At 40.8% G+C, this 21,541-nt stretch overlaps 1 protein-coding gene across 1 annotated transcript in view; it reads right to left on the reverse strand.

Moving 5' to 3' along the window:
* fgd6 (FYVE, RhoGEF and PH domain containing 6) overlaps window positions 1-21,541 on the reverse strand; it is a 178,924-nt gene that overhangs the window by 112,139 nt on the left and 45,244 nt on the right. The window contains exon 2 of the mRNA XM_028813419.2: window positions 6,264-8,520. Within this exon, the coding sequence (XP_028669252.2) occupies window positions 6,264-8,520 (2,257 nt within the window). The remainder of the gene's footprint in view (window positions 1-6,263; window positions 8,521-21,541) is intronic.

Below are 21,541 nucleotides of genomic sequence, written 5' to 3' on the forward strand. Positions count from 1 at the left end.
TTAAACAATCAGACTATCAAAGACATAGACCTTTCCAATATATCAGTGCCCAAATGATTCAGATGTAACCTACTGTGGTGGAAAAGGTCCCGTCTGCTCCAGGAGTCGTCTTCATTCTATGCCATTCTATCCTAAACCATGATTTGAGCCACGCATTAAAATGTCTTATCACCTCCATTTAACCTGAATTAGTTTTATACACGGCCAAGCTTATAAACATAATATTCTCAAACACACTTAACCAAATTGAGAATTTTAGGAGCCAGTGACCCAACAGCATTGGGTGCAAGCCAGGAAGTCTCTCTAAACAAGGTGCCAGTCCATTACAAGGGCTATTAAAATAGTAAATCAAGTTAGCACACATTTTTTGAAATGTGGGAAAAAAAATTCACACAGACATGAGAAGAATGTGCAAACTCCACAGACAACAACCACAAAAGACATCCAGGATGTTGGCTCTGTGAGGCAGCAGTTCTAACCACTGTGTTTTCATGCCAACCAAAACTTTTAACAAAATAATGATTTTTACATAGGAACATTAATTTTTTATAACATACAGGTAATCAAGGTAGTTCGAGTTCAAACTGAGCAGAATCAATCAATACAAGTGCTCGCTCAGTGGAAATAAAATGCCATTCATTGAACAGCGAAGAGGTAGTAAACTTGATAGTGAGGCAGAAACTGCAACACCCATGGAGCAAAGTTCACATGAGTGGTATACAGGTAATTTCACATTCACAATCATAAAAGGAAACAAACAGGAATAACCTTTTCATATTTGAGTATGTAATAGAAAGAAAAAAGTAACAACACCTTCAGACACAGAACCATGCAAGACAGGTTTATAGGTTTATATGTGAATAACAGTGGCAATACTTAAATAATTCATTTTTCTCCACTAAAATTCATCAAGAGCACCATATGCAAGCACTTCCTGTTCTAGCAATGAAAATCACCCACAGGAAAAGGCATTCAGAAAACTAATGAATGCTTCTTTTATTGTCTGGATTCCATGCCAAACTTTTCTGCATTTATAGTCTTAAGAAATATTGCAGGATATGAGTGTGCAAGGATGATCAACCTGGAAGCACAGCAAATTTTTTTCAATGCAAAAAAGATGATGTTGAAAAATAAAAAAGCAAACTCTACAACTAGCAGTGCTATAATGAAAGTGTTTATTTTACATAACATATATGTAAAATATACAAGTTGAAAAAAGAATGCAGCAGAGTAACCAACACAACCATCTACACATGAAAAATGTGAACATACTACTGTATAATACTGCAGTTATGCAAAATATCTTGTTGAGTTAAAATGTGCTGCGTTGATTGTCACTTAAGGTTAAATACCTTTAAATTTTGCGACTGGGGAGTCAGCAAGTCTCATACTATTTAAAAATGGAGACAAATGTGGTAAAGTTACAGTGAAATTGCATACATCCAATATTCACTTTATAGACTACATTTTGTGTTAAACCTGCCATACTACAGGTTTTACTATGGGTACTTATATGAAAAAATGACATTTAAATCTAGCGTTGGCAGATTTGGGTTTCTAAGTCACAGAATTTAGGCAGTGATCCATAATAATACCACAGCCATTAAGATGGTGTGATGAAAAGCAGACTGACAGAGCTGATGCAACACAAGTAGCATGCGTTACCAACTAAATAGAATTACGGAACTGCTTTTGCCACAAGACAGTGTCCAAGCTGACATCAAGATGGATTAAAAAGCACTCTGCTTTGTAGCAGAAATTAGAGGGATGGGAAAGAAACAGAGCTTGAAGAAGTCAATAGAAAAACAGATAGATACAGAAAGGGTGAATGAGGTCAGACAGCAGCCTAATTTAACATATATCAATCAATCAAATCCATGTGACAGGGGGCTAATCTAAAAGTTGTGCAGGTTATTTCAGTGCTTGCTACAATATTGTTAAATAACATATTTACATCTATAAAGCACAACAAGTTTAACTTATTTGATCTTAATTCACAACCTGGCTTTTCAAGCTATGGACTTGAAATATAACACCCTGGTACTTTTCACCTTAAGTCAAGTTTTTGACATACAAGTGTCAGCCTTGCATCACAGGTCAGAAGAAGTGGCTGAAATACTACAGCATGTATAGATAGAGAAAAACCACCACACAAGTTATGATTGTGATAGGAAGTTGAGCAAGCTTCATTTTCAATCAAGAAAACAAAGATTGACTCCCACCTTTTATATTTTAACTATTTTGTCATGCTCCAGACATCCCATTGTTTCTGAAGTTATTTTTTGCAATATGGAGTTCTGTGCTCCAGAAGGACAAGAATATGATATATACTGAGAACCTTTCCAATACTATGAACTAAATCAACTAGTTTAATGTTAATGAAGTTTGATAATACATAATTTGTAATTAATTTCTACCATTCCACTTTCTCAACCAGGGAATGTCAGGTAACTCGGCTAGTGAAATTTTAAAATTTAAAAGGATATTATAGCAAAACTGTACATATGTAATGTACAATTGTTAGCAAAACTGTACATATGTAATGTACAATTGTTAACATGTAATATTAATGCGTTGTGGAGACTGGCCCGGACACAGACAGGCAGACACGCTCATGTCACCCAACACACGTTTATTTACACTACTATTTACAATTATTGTGCCACAAACCCCAATCTTCTCCAAAGTCCAGGCCAACCACTCTGCCTCTTCGGACCGCCTCCTTCTCTCTTTCTAACACCTTGTCCTGCTTCCACCCGACTCCAGCCTTGAATGAAGGGAGGCAGCCCCTTTTATCTGTACCCGGATGTGTTCCAGGTGTACACCGGCAATCCCGCGGACACGCCCCAGTGTGGCGGAAATGCCGGCTGTCCTCCCGGAAACACTCCGGGTTTTCCCTCTCTTCTTCCCCCCCAGCACTTCCTGGTGTGGCGGCAGTACTGGGGTCAAGGGTCCTTCAGGCAGGGGGACGTCCCCTGGCGGTGACCATGGGCCCCTACAGGGTTGGGCTTCCAAGCCCTGTACCCGTGGCACCCAATACAACCAGGGCGGACGCCCCCTCGTGGTCTGGAGGAGGAATGAGCCCTCCTCCTGTCTTCCTGGGCATCCCGGCCGGGCATGAGCCCCGTCCGGGTGCCACAGCGTAATTGTCAACATGTAATAAATCAGAACATGACACAGAAAAGTAAAATGCCAGGTGTGATACCACTGTAACAGCAAACAACGTGTATTAAGAATGGAACTGGCACCACAAAAACCTTTACAGCACAAAGGTACAGCACATTAATGCAAAATACATAGGTAAAATTTGCAGCTGCAGTGATCTTTTCTAGAAAGACTCCACTGGCCCTATGGAATTACTTACTACAGAGATTGGCGACTGCTCAGTAATGATATCTCATAAATTTTAGGTGCTGTGATCATTGTGGGGAAATCATCAAACTATAAAGATAAAGAAAACAAGGAGTGGACAATGCACTGACTGGACAGAAAGACACTGACTACTACAGGTCAGTAGAAAATTAGTAGTGTAATAAAAAAGTTATCTTCTGTTACAAAGTCAGACAGAGTGTTGAATAGGAGGGCTGGAAAGGAGTCTGACTTTAACTGAATACTGATGAGAAAAAGATGGACCAAAATGTTAAAATTTGTATGTGGATCACCTTTTCCATGTTGATGTTCATTACATTCTTTGATGACAAACTCAGCAGATCATGAATACAATGTATTTTTAATAACTTTGAAGACCGAGCCCATAAAGTAGTTCATTACTAACAATGCCTCTGCTATGATGTAAATATGCAAGTGTTTCATGTTAGTGAACGGTATGTATGTTTTAAGTATTAAAAATTTGTACATTAAAAAATTGGACTAATGTATCTCAACAATTTAAAACAATGTTTCAGTATTCAACACTTGATTCATACTTGCAAACTAAACTCTGACAACCAATACAGAACTGCAGTACAGTATGATGTTCTTTTTCAAGACTGCACCAAGTGTTTTTTGAATGTGTAAAACTAACCATTAAGCTTTTCTTCACAGGGGATATTAGTATTTTTGTACTAGCCAAAGTTCCTATTTTCAAAACATAACCAAGAGTGATTATGTTTGAAACCATGCATATTAAAGCGTGATTTCAAGAGAAGAGAAAGAAAACACAAACTTGGCCTGTTAATCAACTGTGTATGACTAATTTTCTTTAAAAAAAAAAAAAAAATTAAAAAGTGCATCTTATCATAACCATTTTTTATAATGCAATTATCACATCTCCTCGGAAATTCATTAATTTTGAAGTTACTATGCAATGGTTTATAGTTATGCAGTTTGTTCTTATACTTTAACAAAGCTCATCAACTACTCCCAGGGAAACTCTCAACAAGTTAATCAAAGAATATAGCGGATTGGCTACTACTTATATTAGCAACAGAATACATCAATACTGCATGAAAACACTGACAGCCAACATCAGCTAGGCTGTACTCTAGGCAATGCAGTCCTCTGTTTAACAGCTCCAATAAAATATTTCTGTTTACAATAGGTATGGTTTTCTAAATCATGTGCCTGGATTGGTTGTGCATTTGTGCACTCCAGGCACACAACACCAGCAACTTCCAATGTCACCCAAGCTGCCAGTCAGCACTACTGATAGAATCTATGCTTGTCGTGTTATTTATTTTTTCAGATTCTTCATTCTTAAGGGATGAATTTGGTGTTTCAAGTTAAAGCCAACTATAGGGCCATTTTCTTCAAAAAATAACATGTATAAGTTATTTTACAATATGTCCACAATCTCAAGACATTGAAATTGACACATTAGGCAAGTTCGTAATCTTTATTTTGCTCCATGCACAATAACCTCAATTATAAAATGCCAGTGAGCAAAAGATATTTTTTAAAAATGTATAGAAAATGCTTAAGTTTAGAATACAACTTCACATGGCAAATACATATATACCATGTGGCGCAGTGATAGCGCTGCTGACTCGCAGTAACAAGAACATGGGTTCACATTTCAGGTCCTCCCTGTGTGAAGTTTGCAAAGCACTTTGAGTGGTGAGAAAAGTACTGTATAAATGTAAAGAATTATTATTATTTTGTTAGTAAAGAAATAACTTTAAATTGAAAAATACTGGAAGTATCCTCTAACAACTATACCTTGATTGAAATTAAAACAAGCTTATTGTGTTGTTTATAAACTTCTACTTTTCTGTTAATATTGATAGTTTTGTATTCAAGTAAGGTATTCAACCACAAGAAGTCTATGCAGGGGTGTTCAGTGCCATTCATCAGTGAAATTAATCATTCATTGATTTGATAGAGGGAAAGGTTTTAGAGACTTCCTACCATCTAAAAAACTTGTTAAAAAAACATCTGTATTGTTGGAAAAAGGTAGGGGCATAGATTACAGCTCTCCCAATTTATCTCCTGGTTAAACTGTCATTATGTCTAATGAGTTTAACAATATTTTCTAAGCTCACTCTTGATTAATTGCCCACCGCTGTACCTCATATGATGAAAATTGATACTAATCTTTACCCTAGTTTGTTTTTATTCTTTTGATGATTTTGTTAGCTCCAGCACTAGAAAGGAAACAAGTGGGATGCAGTTTCGTGTTCTGTGCTGATAAAGCAGATTATCAAAAAAAATGTTAAGATGCACATCAACATTACTAAAATACTAATGATGGCCGACTGTTTATTACCACATATACAGTAAAATCAAAAGTTTCTAATTCAAGCAACCTTTTAGGTTTATGAACCAACAAAGGCTACATCCTGCAGTATCTTCTGGGATATGAAAAGGACAATGAACACAGTTAAGGAGCTTAGCAGTAAATGCCCTCTTTTGATCAGATAATTATTCTGTCAACAATCATAAGAAACCGTCAATAAAAACAGCAATACAGTAGTGCTAGCATTTTTTCAAGCATAAACATATACTTTTATGTCTACTTACATTTACATTAATCAGAGCTGTCCAACAGAACCATATAAACTCATAGGTTGCTACACATACAATACTCTATTAAGAGTTCACAGCTTTAAGTTGAGAAAAGCACTATATAAACGTAATGAATTATTATTATTATTATTAAGTTCATTGGAGTCATCACAGGGCACCAGTCTCTGACCTTATGTGGTCCAAAAAGAGGTTAGCACAATGTTGATGTGTTAACTTGTTGAAATAAATAAATACATATATACATAAGATTTTAAGTGTTAAAAAATGCCAACAATATTTAAAAATAATCATAACTTTACCTGTCATATATGTTTCGCCGCATTAGGTATTCATAGTTTTTGGAGGCCTCATAAGGATCATGCTCCTCATATACACTTGTCTCAGAGTCTTCCAAGCTAGAAGAGTTTTTCCAGGTATCTGTCACTGATTCTGACAGACAAATCTTCTGTTTTAAATGTGCTAAATTCATATATTCAGGGATTTCCTCATAATGAGGCAGATTTTCATATTCCAAAGAGTGTTCTTGATGAAGGCTATAGCCTTCAGGCTCCCCTACTGAACCAGATAAACTGGAACTGCAGGCTTGAATTTCACACTGACCTTTGAGTTTTATTTCTTGCCTCTGCAGTGAAGGACTGTGCGATTCAGCAGAAAATGCTTTAACTGTTTTGTTCTTTTTGCCACTTGCCTGCAAACTAGGGCTTCCCCTGCTACTAGCCTTGTTGACTTCTGTTGTTACAGAGCTGTCCAGTGACTGGCTGCCTTTAGTCAGTAACCTAGAGAAGTCTAAAATTTTTGCCATTCGCTGCCTGAAAGAGGTCTTCTGTAAGTCTTTGATAGCAATATCTGTTCGTTCAACATCAGCTGATGAAAAAGATTTTGATCGGAATTTACCAGCAGTAATATGCCGAGCTGTGCGAGGGGTGTTCCCAGTTCTTGGAGACTCAGGATGACCCAGAAAGGGCAGAATTGGGTGTGGAAGTTTCCATCTCTGCTTTTCCTGTGGAGCTTTTGGTGATGTACTCTCTAAGGACACTCTGTTCTCTGCAGCCACATTCTCCTCTTCATTAGATTTCTTTTCCTCTTTTATTAGTTGGTAATTTCTCTCTGACAATTTTGGAGATATCTCTCTCTTTATCATGCTTGAAGGAGGTAAACTGTGTCTTTGAGGTTTCTTGGGAATTATTTTAGGGGAACCTTCCCATCCAAGAAGATCATCTGTATTCTCATTTTTCATATTTGTGACAACATTGTTCGATATATACTGTGGCAGGTTACATGCCAGCTTGACTTGTTTAGGCAAGCTCATAGACAAAGTACTACAACGAACAAAACTATCTGTGTTTTCATTAAAATGAGATTTGTTATCGGTCAAAGTCTTGCCATCCTCAAAAGCAGCACCACTTTCTAAGTTGTTTAATTTCAGGCCAGATGTATCATCTGGAATTTGCACCTGACAATCTTTGACATAAGCAGACTGAACCTCATCTGCCACTGTGTCAACACTGCCTGAAATTTCTTTACACTCTCCACTTGTGTAAGAAACAATCTGTTCATGGATGCAAACTTTAGGAGATTTAATTGCATTATAATTGATGTTTAGGCTAGATTCTTTAAAAATGGACAAATTTTCTCTAGGTGCCTCATCTGTCGATGCCTGAATACAGTTCTGCCTTAAAAGTTTAGGATTCCGCAACTTACGGGGTTTAGGAATTGGAAGTGCTTTATTAGAAATGGCATAAACCACATGAGATTCACAGGTACCTTGGTCTTCCCCAAAGGAATCTTGATGGCACTCAGAAACTGGGCCTTGCTCATTAAAGGGATTTGACACATTCAGGCTATCTATGCATTCAGGACTGTTTCCTCCAGAATTATCTGTTAGTAGAGCAGTAGAGCCAATCAGATCAGGATCCAACATCTCTGGAGAGTCCTTCTGGCTGTTGTGCTTCTCCTGAGACTTACATTTAAAAGGGTAACTATTAGACGACACAGCTTGGACCAAAACATCCTTTATTTTTTGCTCCAAGAAGCTGGCTTTCAGGACCACCTGATTTTTGTTGGTCATCTTTTCATGTCCAGTAGCTGATCTGCCTCTGCTACTCAGCACAGTGGGAGGTAGCTGCCCATCACTAGTACCATTATGGAATACTTCAAGCTTTTCCAGTGGGTCCACTGCTATATCAGGATTGTTTAAGTGCTCTAAGTGAGTACAGTTAGGGTTACAATCAAAAGGGCAAGACCATGTAGGAATAATGTAGCCAGATTTCATCTCCTGGAGTTCAATTTGCAGACCATTGTTAGAATAACAAATACCCAGATTTTCTGAGAGATCTACTTGTTCTTCCTTTGTGTTCTTTACCCGAGAGGACTGGGATTCAGAACCTGCAGCATTCTTAGGAAGCTTTGGCTTTGGAGCCACAGCTGGCTTGACTCTCTTTGCTGGAGGAACAGTGTGTGAAAGAATTACATCAGGCTTCGGAGCAACAGGTGGAGGCTGTAGTTTCTGGGAAGCTACAAATTTGGGTTTGGGAGCTACTGGTGGCTTTTTCAAATCTAAAAAAGAGAGACAGACAAAATATTATTCAGATGAACATAGAGGAGTATATGTTTGTGAGCATTCATTAAAATTCATAGTATTAGATCAGGCAATGATCAATCCAGAACCAAGCGCATTATCATTATCAACATGTCTATTCCCCACTTCTCATTTTACCAATTTTCTCAATGCTACTATTGTTAATAAAATATATTCCAATGCATAACAAACAAGGTGAAATTGTACTAATACTGCTTACTGCATTAAACAAAATACCATTTAATTATCCAAATAAAGATAACCATTGTTTTTGTTATTGTAACATTAAATAAAAGACCAAATCCCCAAATTTACTTATCTACCTATTGCAAAGAGTCTAACAAAACATATTTCCATTATTTACCTACTGATAACTCAGTATTTAAATTGTTTTTTAACTTAAGGATATTATGTGGATGTATGTTCAGATTTCACATCATATTAACCAAAAGTTCATAAACCTAACAAAGCACCTTAAAACTATTTAAGAGAGGAAACCATAGTAAGTGCAACTTTCTTGCTTATTAGGACAATACTTAGCCTTCTTTTATACGAGTAACTGTCAGAATTTCATCAATATTCTATATTTTTATACCTAGAATTATCTAGGATGTAGGTCTAAATTTATTAAGTATATTTCTGTTGTTAACCCAACCCTTCTCAGACTATTTGATACAAATCACAGACTTGAGCAAAGCAATCTGTTTTTGTGTTACTGGTCACTGGATATTCATTCTGACAAGTACCAGGTAGTGAAAAGCCTCTGAATCCCAGGATGGGCGGCCAGCAGTTATTATTCCTACTTCTTTATTCAGTACACATCGATGACTGCAGCTCACATCAACATTGCACTAGTAAGACATTAATAGGCAAAATTAACTGGTGTAAACAGCCTGGAACTAAACCTCAGTTATTAAAAAATTAATTGTTGGTGGCAAGTGAGGGGAAAGCAAATATCACCTTCACAAAACATTAAATTCCTCTGCGTAACTGTTTCCAGTGCTCTAACCTGGCAAGATGATCCTTCTGTAAAAGTAAAGAAAACTCACCAGATGCAATTTCCATATTAGACAGACAAAGAGGTATACAGTGTTAAATGAAACAATGACCCTTCCCTACTGTTGTGATGTGAAATTTTGCATACAAGTTGATAAATATTTTGTATGTCTTTATTTGTAACTTAGACAAAGCAATGTAATATTAGTGTTACATTATAGATAATAACAGCAATGGTTTGATGGTTTAAGAACCCCTTCCCCCTTTTTAGGAATGAGTCTCTTTGTAATTTTATGACAGGATTGGGGGAAGTGCCTCAAGCAAGTTTGGCTAATATTTCTCTGCAGGACTCCCAGTCAACCCATGGTCTGGAGGGCAGGTGTGAAGATGTTCTCTGCCCCATTGGTCTGAAATACGGCTGTTTGGAATTGGCTTGTATCAAAAGCCTTTAAGTACCATGACGTCCTGTGGACAGAAAACCTATAAATTTGCTTGCTTTACCCTGCTCTCTCTCTCTTACCAAACTGATGAAAGACCATCACACATCATGAACTGAAAAGGACAAGACAATGAAGAGCACAGCTCGGCAGCCATATTGAGACAGGTATGCAGCTTGTGCCGAAGAAAGCTGACCACAAAATGATGCCTTAATTAGAGACATTTTAAATAACTAACAAGTCTGTGTGCCGCCTGAAACTACACATCAACATTTATTAGGTTGCATGGTTGCCAATACAGCACACCCCCAAAATTTGCGGGGGTTACATTCCTAAAGCACTCGCAAATTGTGAAAAACTGAATTTTGGATGTGGTTAAAAAAAATTTTATAGTTTAAACCCTAAATATGCCCCCAAAACACTTTATTTTCAAACTCCGCTTAATACATTACCTAAAAAAAGAATGTAAAGGTAAACCTGTATACTGTACTGCTATGTCACCCTCAGTGCTAGAATGTAAAATACCGATGTTAATGCTATATGTACTGTAATTCATGCAAGCACGTTTTCATTGCCAGAAGCCTTAGAAGGTGCAGGGCGTTTCGGCGGCATCTTGGGGCTTTAACCCTTAAACTGCCACATACCTGGGGGTTAATGCAACCCTGGACACCAAATACTTTTTTGCTGCACTTTAAGTAAATGTCACGATTCACAAAGAAAGTGAAATTTTAATGGAACACATTTTTTTCATGCAAAGAGCATCACAATTATTGCAACACTGATCATTTTACACACTAATAATGAACTGTAAAAAACTAGTTAAAAAACTACTGGAACAATATGTACAAGGTGCAATGGACGTCATGGATGAAATTCAGTAAATCACCGAGCCAACTGCGCTTGAACTGGCTGCACTCAAGCACACAGAGATAAGTGCTGATGCTTGCAGGCTAGTCTAGTGCAGCGGCTCAATCCCAGGGACAGTGAGGCTGCAGTGCTACAGGGTGTCACGCTTTGGTCACAGAATTGCACAGAAACACAGGAGATTGTAGAGACAGGAACTTTATTCAAACACTTCAAACAAACATGTCTCTTTTAGAAGGTAAATGAGCTCAGTGTGCAGTTAGTTCTCGATTAAAGAACAAACAAACAATCATAGGGGAGCACAACGGGAGCGGGACCCCTAACAGGAGCAGAGGATGTCTGGGGGAGGAGAGAGAAACAAAGCAATCAGCCAAAAAGGCAGGTGCTGTTCAGGCTTTTAAGTATGCATAGCGTCGCGCGAGAAGCATATCGCGCAACAGAGCACCCGCAAGTAAGATCAGCAAGTAAGGGAGCAATATGAAAGTAGCCTATCAGTGCTATTTAAGAGGGTTTTTTTGAAGAGCATTTGTGTCTTCGAGGGGTGCGTTTAGCTCCCCTGCTCATAAGAGGCTGGCAGTGGTCATGAGCTGGCTGCTCAAAGAATGTATGGCACTGACTGATCAGCTCCTGCATGCTCGCAAATGGCACTGGGAAATGACTATAGCCAGTTGTGGTGGTTTAAGAGTTAAGAGGAACAAAATGGAAAACACAAGAACACTCAGCTGGAGATGCATCACAGTCAATCAGCAGCAAGGAGAAATGAATAACGCTGTAGCGGTCCGGTGCTGCTAAGATTCACATCGTCGAAAAGACGGCGATTTATTTATTTTTATGGTGGAGATTCCAGGGACGCATCCAGCCTTGGCCTGACCCACACGCACTCACAAACAGAGATAAAAACAAAGCAAACCGGTAATCAAACAGCAAATAAAGAATGTAAAGAAAAGAAATGAAATAAATGAAAACAACGATACCACCCCTGTTCCCCTTACGGCGATTACAGATTAAATACAACAAAGCACAAACAAAACACACACAGTAAATCATGAAAAACGTTCATGAAAAACGGCAACGGATGAAATGTAATGATAAAAATAGATAGTCCAGAGATCAGCACGTTGAATGGGAATGTAAAGATAGTCCTACTGCTAGTTACTGAAATGGTGAATACGGGTGGACGGGTTCAGGAGAGTTCCTTTCTTTGCAGGATGGCCATGAATCCACTTACAGTCCTCATGTACACAGGCAGACAGCTGACAATCCAGACGTCAACCACGAAACGATCCAGGATAAAACGGACAAACAGGAACTTGAAACACAAATTACAAAAATTTTTTTTTTTTGCTTGTGGTCACCGGCCTCCTTTTTAAAAGCCGCACTGACATCCTTTGACCCCAACAGCCCCAGCACCCTCCACAGAAGACCAATCAGAGCCACTGCTGAGACTGCTGGGAGCTGCAGTTTCAAATCATATTGGCTACGTTCACTATCCCAAACCGCGTTTTCCTCTACAGTGGCTTCCTGTTCTCTCTACAGTATAGTATTGCCACGAAAAAAGCCATAAAAATTGCAGAGGATACTTGCGGTTTCTGCTAACAATTATTAGATAGGTTCTAAGGAGAAATCCGCAAATGACTGATGCCGCAAACTCTGAACCACGACTTCACGGGGTCTGCTGTATTCAAATGTACTTTGCCTATTGTTATTATTTATGAATATTATCAATAATAGATTATTTAAAGTGTAACTTAACTCCTGCTTCTCTTTTACTACACCTAATTGCCTGAGGTTATAGATGTAGAAGGGAAGGTGGGGAGAAGTTATAACGTACAATACCTTATAAACAGTGGTAAGTCTATGAGATTTGTGGTATTCTGACAAAGGCTACATATTAATAATACAAAAAGGGGAAAGTAGAGTAATATAATACTCTACCAGGACAAAACACCTACAGAACTGTAACTGAAATTATTTTCACCACTTTTATAAACAAGTGATATGACAGTATCTACACTAAAAATAAATAGCTTTATTTTTCACTCACTGAAAATGCACTCTACCAGTTTAAAACACTATCCAACTAGTCAAATGCCACACACCCTGCGAATATTCTCTATCTTGTAAGCAGTTTAATTAAGACCAGAGCTTCTTGATTTACACAAGCTGTGATCGTAAAGTCTCTTGCACTGTGGCTTTTTGTTACATAATTTGGAAGGGGGGGGACTAATAAATCAAAGTGTTTTATTGAGTTGGTTATTTGACAGTTATCAGGCATGGCTATTACAGTTGCCCTTTGATTTTTTATTAATATCAATGTTCTAAATGCATGTGTTTTCAACAGATCAAATACAACAAAACTGATTATGTCGTAGCATTTGACATCAGTGACTCCTTTATAAAAAGCTACATAGGTTAAGAAGCCATCTCATAGTTCACAGGTTTAATTCTAGAATTTTAATTGCATTTCAGACATGATGAATGTATATACAATACAATTTATTTTTGTATAGCCCAAAATCACACAAGAAGTGCCACAATGAGCTTTAACAGCCCCCAGCCTTGACTCTCTAAGAAGACAAGGAAAAACTCCCAAAAAAAACCTTGTAGGGAAAAAATGGAAGAAATCCTGGGAAAGTCAGTTCAAAAAGACACCCCTTTCCAGGTACGTTGGGTGTGCAGTGGGTGTCAAAAAGAAGGGCGTCAATACAATACAATACAATACACAGAACAAATCCTTAATACAGTATAAAAATAAAAATATTACAAGTATGGACCAGAATTTAACAGTAGATGACATAACAGTAGATTTAACATGTAACAGTAGATCACATAATATGATTTGGATTTGTTTAGAGTCCTGGAGACCTCAGCCATCAAGCTGCCTCCCCCATTTGGCTATTCCATAGCTGAAACATTGCCTGGCCAGCCAATCCAATGAAAGGAACCCTCTACCCTACAATTCCTGTGATCCTCCATCAGGGATGACTTTACCTTAGGCAGGCAAAACAACTTGGCAGGTGGGCCGTGGCACCAAGTGCCACGTTTGAGTACCGAGAAGAGAAACAGAGTAGGTGAGAGTTAGTAACAAATTATAACTATCATGTTACTTATGTTTTAGTGCTAATGACTAACAACAGAGTTGCAGTCTGTACAGTTAATCAGCAGCTCTAGTCTGGATGTGCTAAACTGAAGTAGTGAGTCTTCAGCCGGGATTTAAAAGCTAAGACCGATGGGGAATCTCTTATATTAGCAAGCAGACCATTCCACAATTAGAGGCCCTGTAACTAAAAGCACAACCTACCACTGTTATTTTATTAATCCTTGGAATCATAAGCAGACCGGCATCTTGAGATCATAATGTGCGCTCTAGTTTGTAAGTCATGATAAGTTCAGACAAGTAAGCTGGACCTTGACCATTTAATGCTTTATATGTTAAAAGGAGGATTTTGAAATCTGCCGTAAACTTAACTAGGAGCCAGTGTAAGGATTTAAGAACTGGAGTTACAGTATGTGTTCGTACTTTCTTGTTCTTTTAATTATTCTTGCAGCAGCATTTTGGATTAACTGGAGGCTATATAAAGAACAGTTTGAACATCCAGTGAACACCGGATTGCAGTAGTCAATCCTACGTAGAAAGTAAAAATAAATGCATGAACTAATTTCTCAGAATCCTGTTAATTTAGAAAGAGCCTTAATTTCCCAAAATTTTTAAGAAGGAACAAACATGATTTGGACACCTTTGTAATATGCGCTTTAAATCACATGCTAGAGTCAAAGATAATTCCTAGATTGCGGGCTGATTCAGTAAAATGAATGGTGATTCCAACGGAGTTAAATGATAACAAAATATTGTTGTGATCAGCATCATTCCCTCCAACAATTAACATCTCTGTTTTATCTGTATTTAAAGACAAGTAGTTCTCATTCATCCACTCCTTTAATTCACTAACACATAGTGCTGGGCGGTATACCAGTTCATACCAAAAACCGTTTTTTATTTTTTTTATGATATGGATTTTTCTTATACCACAACACCGGTTTAAATTGCCTAAACGACGTTCGGAACATGGCGCAGCGGGAAACTGTTCACGTGGGGACCTTTTTCACTGCTACACCGCTAAACACAGATTTGTTGCACTAGGGCTCTTTTTCACTGCTACACCACCAAATAGTGGGCGGTAGCATAGGTATGCCGTGCGGTGAAAATAGACAGAGAGCCAAAAAAAAGCAGTCACGTCTGTCGCCTGGAGATGCTTTAGTTTTAAAAGGTCAGAAGTGTAAATACTGTTTCTATACTACTGGATAATACTGCAAGCCAAGTTGTACTTGTTTTTGTACTTGCTAGTTTATGTTTTGCTTGTATTGATCCTGCGATGTGGTGGCGACTCGTTCAGAGATGGGCGCAACTCTGAATGGATGGCATAATTAAACATGTATAACGAAGATATTTTTAAAGTTCTGAACACTCCGTCGGCTAAGTTAATAACTAGTTTTAATTTCACAAAGACGTTTATCTGTGCGGTGATTGCTGCAGGTGCCTGCTCTTAGTGCGGAGGAAGTCAGTTTAAGAAGCGTAGTGATTAACGGCTGGGTCTGGGAACACTTAACACAAAGTATTTGATGTGCTGCATTAACTTGTGACGGGGTTTGAGAAAATCTAGTAAATTAAACATTGATTTTAGGATGAAGTTTAGTTTACAACCTTCTACTTTAATTATAAAATAAACTATGAGAATAAAGTGGAAATGTTGACTTTAATCTTGACATAGTCAACATGTCGAATTTATTCTCAACTTATAGTTTGTTTTTTTCTTCCGTGTCCATATTTTTTTTTCTTCACAGTGGCCCTAATGCGCTTCCATAGGGCTATACCACAAACAGCATTATAAATGCAAGTTGCAGTTTTTATTATTTATGTATATAGCTTAGCTTGAAGCAAGGTCCATATTAATGCAGTTTGCCTAAATGATGGTACAGTTGGTAATATGTCATCACCAAGTTGCACTTGTTTTATTTTATTTTAATTTGGTGAATACTGTGTAATGCACCTGGGCTTGAAGCCTTGAAATAATGGTGCAACTATCAGTAATACTACTATTATTTATTTTATTGTTATTATTTATTAGTTTACATATTAGAGCCAGCTTCTGTAGCTGAGGATCGGACCACCAAGGTCCCCGCCTTCGGCCACCACCCAATTCACACTGCACCCGACTTCCTTGGCCCCTCCCATAGGTGGTGAGCCCATGGGAAGGGGGACCCATGTTGCCTCTTCAGGCTGGCTCCAGGCGCTCGCCATCGAGCCCCATCTCCAGGCCTGGCTCCAGAGTGGGGCCCCGGTGACCCGCGTCCGGGCAAGTGAAAACGCCGTCCAAAATTGTTTTTCTTCATAGGTGGTTTGTTTGACCGCTCTTTGTCTCATCCCTCACCTAGGACCAGTTTGCCTTGGGTGGCCCTACCAGGGGCATAAAGCCCCGGACAACAGAGCTCCTAGGATCATTGGGACACACAAACCCCTCCACCACGATAAGGTGGCGGTTAAAGGAGGGGACCTTGGCGGTCCGATCCTCGGCTACAGAAGCTGGCTCTTGGGACGTGGAATGTCACCTCTCTGAAGGGGAAGGAGCCTGAGCTAGTGCGCGAAGTTGAGAGGTTCCGGCTAGATATAGTCGGACTCACCTCGACGCACAGCTTGGACTCTGGAACCAATCTCCTTGAGAGGGGCTGGACTCTGTACCACTCTGGAGTTGTCCCCGGTGAGAGGCGCCGAGCAGGTGTGGGTATACTTATTGCCCCCCAACTTGGAGCCTGTACATTGGGGTTTACCCTGGTGGACGAGAGGGTAGCCTCCCTTCGCCTTCGGGTGGGGGGACGGGTCCTAACTGTTGTTTGTGCGTATGCACCGAACAGCAGTTCAGAGTACCCACCCTTTTTGGAGTCCCTGGAGGGTGTGCTAGAGGGCATACCTTCTGGGGACTCCCTCGTTCTGCTGGGAGACTTCAATGCTCACGTGGGCAATGACAGTGAGACCTGGAAGGGCGTGATTGGGAGGAATGGCCCCCCCGATCTGAACCCGAGCGGTGTTTTGTTATTGGACTTCTGTGCTCGTCACGGATTGTCCATAACGAACACCATGTTCAAGCATAGGGGTGTTCATATGTGCACTTGGCACCAGGACACCCTAGGCCTCAGTTCGATGATCGACTTTGTGGTTGTGTCGTCGGACTTGCGGCCACATGTCTTGGACACTCGGGTGAAGAGAGGGGCGGAGCTGTCAACTGATCACCACCTGGTGGTGAGTTGGCTTCGATGGTGGGGGAGGATGCCGGTCAGGCGTGGTAGGCCCAAACGTGTTGTGAGGGTCTGCTGGGAACGTCTGGCAGAGCCCCCTGTTAGAAGTAGCTTCAACTCCCACCTCCGGCAGAACTTCGACCACATCCCAAGGGAGGTGGGGGACATTGAGTCCGAATGGGCCATGTTCTGTGCCTCTATTGTTGAGGCAGCTGACCGGAGCTGTGGCCGTAAGGTGGTCGGTGCCTGTCGTGGCGGCAATCCCTGAACCCGTTGGTGGACACTGGCGGTGAGGGATGCCGTCAAGCTGAAGAAGGAGTCCTACAGGACCCTTTTGTCCTGTGGGACCCTGGAGGCAGCTGATAGGTACCGGCAGGCCAAGCGGAATGCGGCTTTGGTGGTTGCTGAGGCAAAAACTCGGGCGTGGGAGGAGTTTGGGGAGGCCATGGAGAACGACTTTTGGACGGCTTCGAGGAGATTCTGGTCCACCATCCGGCGTCTCAGGAAGGGGAAGCAATGCAGTGTCAACACTGTATATGGTGGGGATGGTGCACTGCTAACCTCGACTCGGGACGTTGTGGGTCGGTGGGGGGGAGTACTTCGAAGACCTCCACAATCCCATTAACATGCCTTCCAATGAGGAAGCAGAGCCTGGGGACTCAGAAGTGGGCTCCCCCATCTCTGGGACTGAGGTCACCGAGGTGGTCAAAAAACTCCTCGGTGGCAGGGCCCCGGGGGTGGATGAGATACGCCCGGAGTTCCTCAAGGCTCTGGATGTTGTAGGACTGTCTTGGCTGACACGCCTCTGCAACATTGCATGGACATCAGGGACAGTGCCTCTGGATTGGCAGACCGGGGTGGTGGTCCCCCTCTTTAAGAAGGGGGATCGTAGGGTGTGTTCCAACTACAGAGGGATCACACTCCTCAGCCTCCCTGGAAAAGTCTATTCAGGGGTCCTGGAGAGGAGGGTCCGTCGGATAGTCGAGCCTCAGATTCAGGAGGAACAGTGTGGTTTTCGTCCTGGTCGCGGAACAGTGGACCAGCTCTATACCCTTAGCAGGGTCCTGGAGGGTGCATGGGAGTTTGCCAAACCAGTCTACATGTGTTTTGTGGACTTGGAAAAGGCATTCGACCGTGTCCCTCGGGGAATCCTGTGGGGGGTACTCCGAGAGTATGGGGTACCGGCCCCCCTGATAAGGGCTGTTCGGCCCTTTGTCACCGATTCTGTTCATAACTTTTATGGACAGAATTTCTAGGCGCAGCCAGGGCGTTGAGGGGGTCCGGTTTGGTGGGCTCAGGATTGGGTCACTGCTTTTTGCAGATGATGTTGTCCTGTTTGCTTCATCAGGCCGTGATCTTCAGCTCTCTCTGGATCGGTTCGCAGCCGAGTGTGAAGCGGCTGGGATGAGAATCAGCACCTCCAAATCCGAGACCATGGTCCTCAGCCGGAAAAGGGTGGAGTGCCCTCTCAGGGTTGGTAGCGAGATCCTGCCCCAAGTGGAGGAGTTCAAGTATCTCGGGGTCTTGTTCACGAGTGAGGGAAGAATGGAGCGCGAGATCAACAGGCGGATCGGTGCGGCATCCGCAGTAATGCGGGCTCTGCATCGGTCTGTCGTGGTGAAAAAGGAGCTGAGCCGCAAGGCGAAGCTCTCAATTTACCAGTCGATCTATGTTCCTACCCTCACCTATGGTCATGAGCTATGGGTAGTGACCGAAAGAACGAGATCGCGAATACAAGCGGCTGAAATGAGTTTCCTCCGCAGGGTGTCTGGGCTTTCCCTTAAAGATAGGGTGAGAAGCTCAGTCATCCGGGAGGGGCTCAGAGTAGAGCCACTGCTCCTCCGCATCGAGAGGAGTCAGATGAGGTGGCTCGGGCATCTGATCAGGATGCCTCCTGGACGCCTCCCTGGTGAGGTGTTCCGGGCACGTCCAACCGGGAGGAGGCCCCGGGGAAGACCCAGGACACGCTGGAGGGACTGTGTCTCTCGACTGGCCTGGGAACGCCTTGGGATTCTCCCGGAAGAGCTAGAAGAAGTGGCCGGGGAGAGGGAAGTCTGGGCATCTCTGCTCAAGCTGCTGCCCCCGCGACCAGACCTCGGATAAGCGGGAGACAATGGATGGATGGATGGATGGATGGATGGATGGATGGATGGATGGATGGACGGATATTATGCAGTTTAATGATGGTAAAATTGTTTAAAAAGTCACTTTAACGTGTCAGTGGACAGAGATTGTTAACATTAACAGAAAGTGTAGTTGGTTTACAAAAAATATTTACTATTTATTCCTTTTCTAAGACGTGTTCAGTGCAATCCAACTTTTGACAAACACCTCTGGATATTTTACTAAGTCTAAATGCCTCTTTGGATGGTTGAAAATATGTTGTCAAAGGGCGGCACGGTGGCGCAGTGGGTAGCGCTGCTGCCTCGCAGTTGGGAGATCTGGGGACCTGGGTTCGCTTCCCGGGTCCTCCCTGCGTGGAGTTTGCATGTTCTCCCCATGTCTGCATGGGTTTCCTCCGGGCGCTCCGGTTTCCTCCCACAGTCCAAAGACATGCAGGTCAGGTGGATTGGTGATTCTAAATTGGCCCTAGTGTGTGCTTGGTGTGTTTGTGGGTGTCCTGCGGTGGGTTGGCACGTTTATCACGGTATTTTACTAAATTATCCCGGTTTCACAGTATTCAACAGTATTTGTTTCCCATGCATGAGTGGATGTTAACCACATTTTCCACTGCAATTACTGCAGTAGACTGACTAAGAATATCCTATTCCACTGTTATGAGAATTGTACATTGTACACAAAAAAAAAAAAAAACATTTTAATGTGCACACAAGTATTAATACAGGTTTGCATGGACCCATAAAGTGATAGTTTTCAAGGGGGTGGCACGAATGAAGAGAAGGAATCACACTGCATGACAGATGCAGTCAAAATATAGAACCTTTTTATTGAACAAATTTTGCAAAAACTTTAACTATAATTTCAACAACATATTTTCAACCATCCAAAGAGGAACTTAGACTTAGTAAAATATGCAGAGGTGCTTGTCAAAAGTTGTATTGCACTGAACAGGTCTTAGAAAAGGAATAAATAGTAAATATTTTTTGAAAACCAACTACACTTTCTGTTAATGTTAACAATCTCTGTCCATTGACACGTTAAAGTGACTTTTTAAACAACTTTACCATCAATAAACTGCATAATATTTAAACTAATAAATAATAATAAAATAAATAATAGTATTATTACTGATAGTTGCACTATTACTTCAAGACTTCAAGCCCAGGTGCATTACAGTATTCACCATATACAGTATTCACCAAATTAAAATAAAATAAAACAATTGCAACTTGGTGATGACATCTTTACCAACTGAACCATCATTAAGGCAAACTGCATTAATATGGACCTTGCTTCAAGCTAAGCTATATACATAAATAATAAAACTGCAACTGGCATTTATAATGCTATTTGTGGTATAGCCTTACGGAATCGCATTAGGGCCACGGTGGAAAAAAAAAAAAAAAAATACAGACACAGGGAAGAAAAAAAACAAACTATGTCGAGAATAAAGTCGACATGTTGACTTTTTTCTCAACATTTCCACTTTAATTTTGACACTTATGTCGAGATTAAAGTCGACATTTCCACTTTATTCTCAGTTTATTTTATAATTAAAGTAGAATGTTGTAAACTAAACTTCATCCTAAAATCAATGTTTAATTTACTAGATTTTCTCAAACCCCGTCATAAGTTAATGCAGCACATTAAATGCTTTGTGTTAAGTGTTCCCCGACCCAGTTGTTAATCACTACACTTCTTAAACTGACTTCATCCGCACTAAGAGGAGGCGCCGGCAGCAATCACCGCACAGAATCCATTCACTTCATGATATTCCTGCTCATTGAAAATTTAGAATGCTTAGATAAATACTTGATATCAATTCATGATGAAATACATTAAAGCAGGTATTAAACATGCACAGTAGTGAGGCGGTAGTGCTGCTCCCTCCCAGTAAGGGGGCCCCAGGTGTATGTTCAGTGTAGAGAACTTTATGGCAGGTGTGACAAGGCTTTAAAAAACTGGATGTATGAATGGTTATCGCAAAGGTTTAACTTAAATATTGTGTAAATGTTGGGTTTGTCATCTGGAGGTCTGAGACACGAACACAGAATTCAATGGATGTTCTTCTGAGCGGGCTTTCTTTATTGCACGCATGCTGTCTGTCTGACGTACCAAAACCCCAGTTCCTATCCTTCCCTTTTCTTTCTCCACATAAGTAATTACCACACGATAAACGTCTTTGTGAAATTAAAACTAGTTATAAACTTAGCCCACGGAGTGTTCAGAACTTTAAAAATATCTTCGTTATACATGTTTAATTATGCCATCCATTCAGGGTTGCACCCTT

This window comes from Erpetoichthys calabaricus, chromosome 1, assembly GCF_900747795.2.
Source record: "Erpetoichthys calabaricus chromosome 1, fErpCal1.3, whole genome shotgun sequence".
Taxonomy (NCBI): Eukaryota; Metazoa; Chordata; class Cladistia; order Polypteriformes; family Polypteridae; genus Erpetoichthys; species Erpetoichthys calabaricus.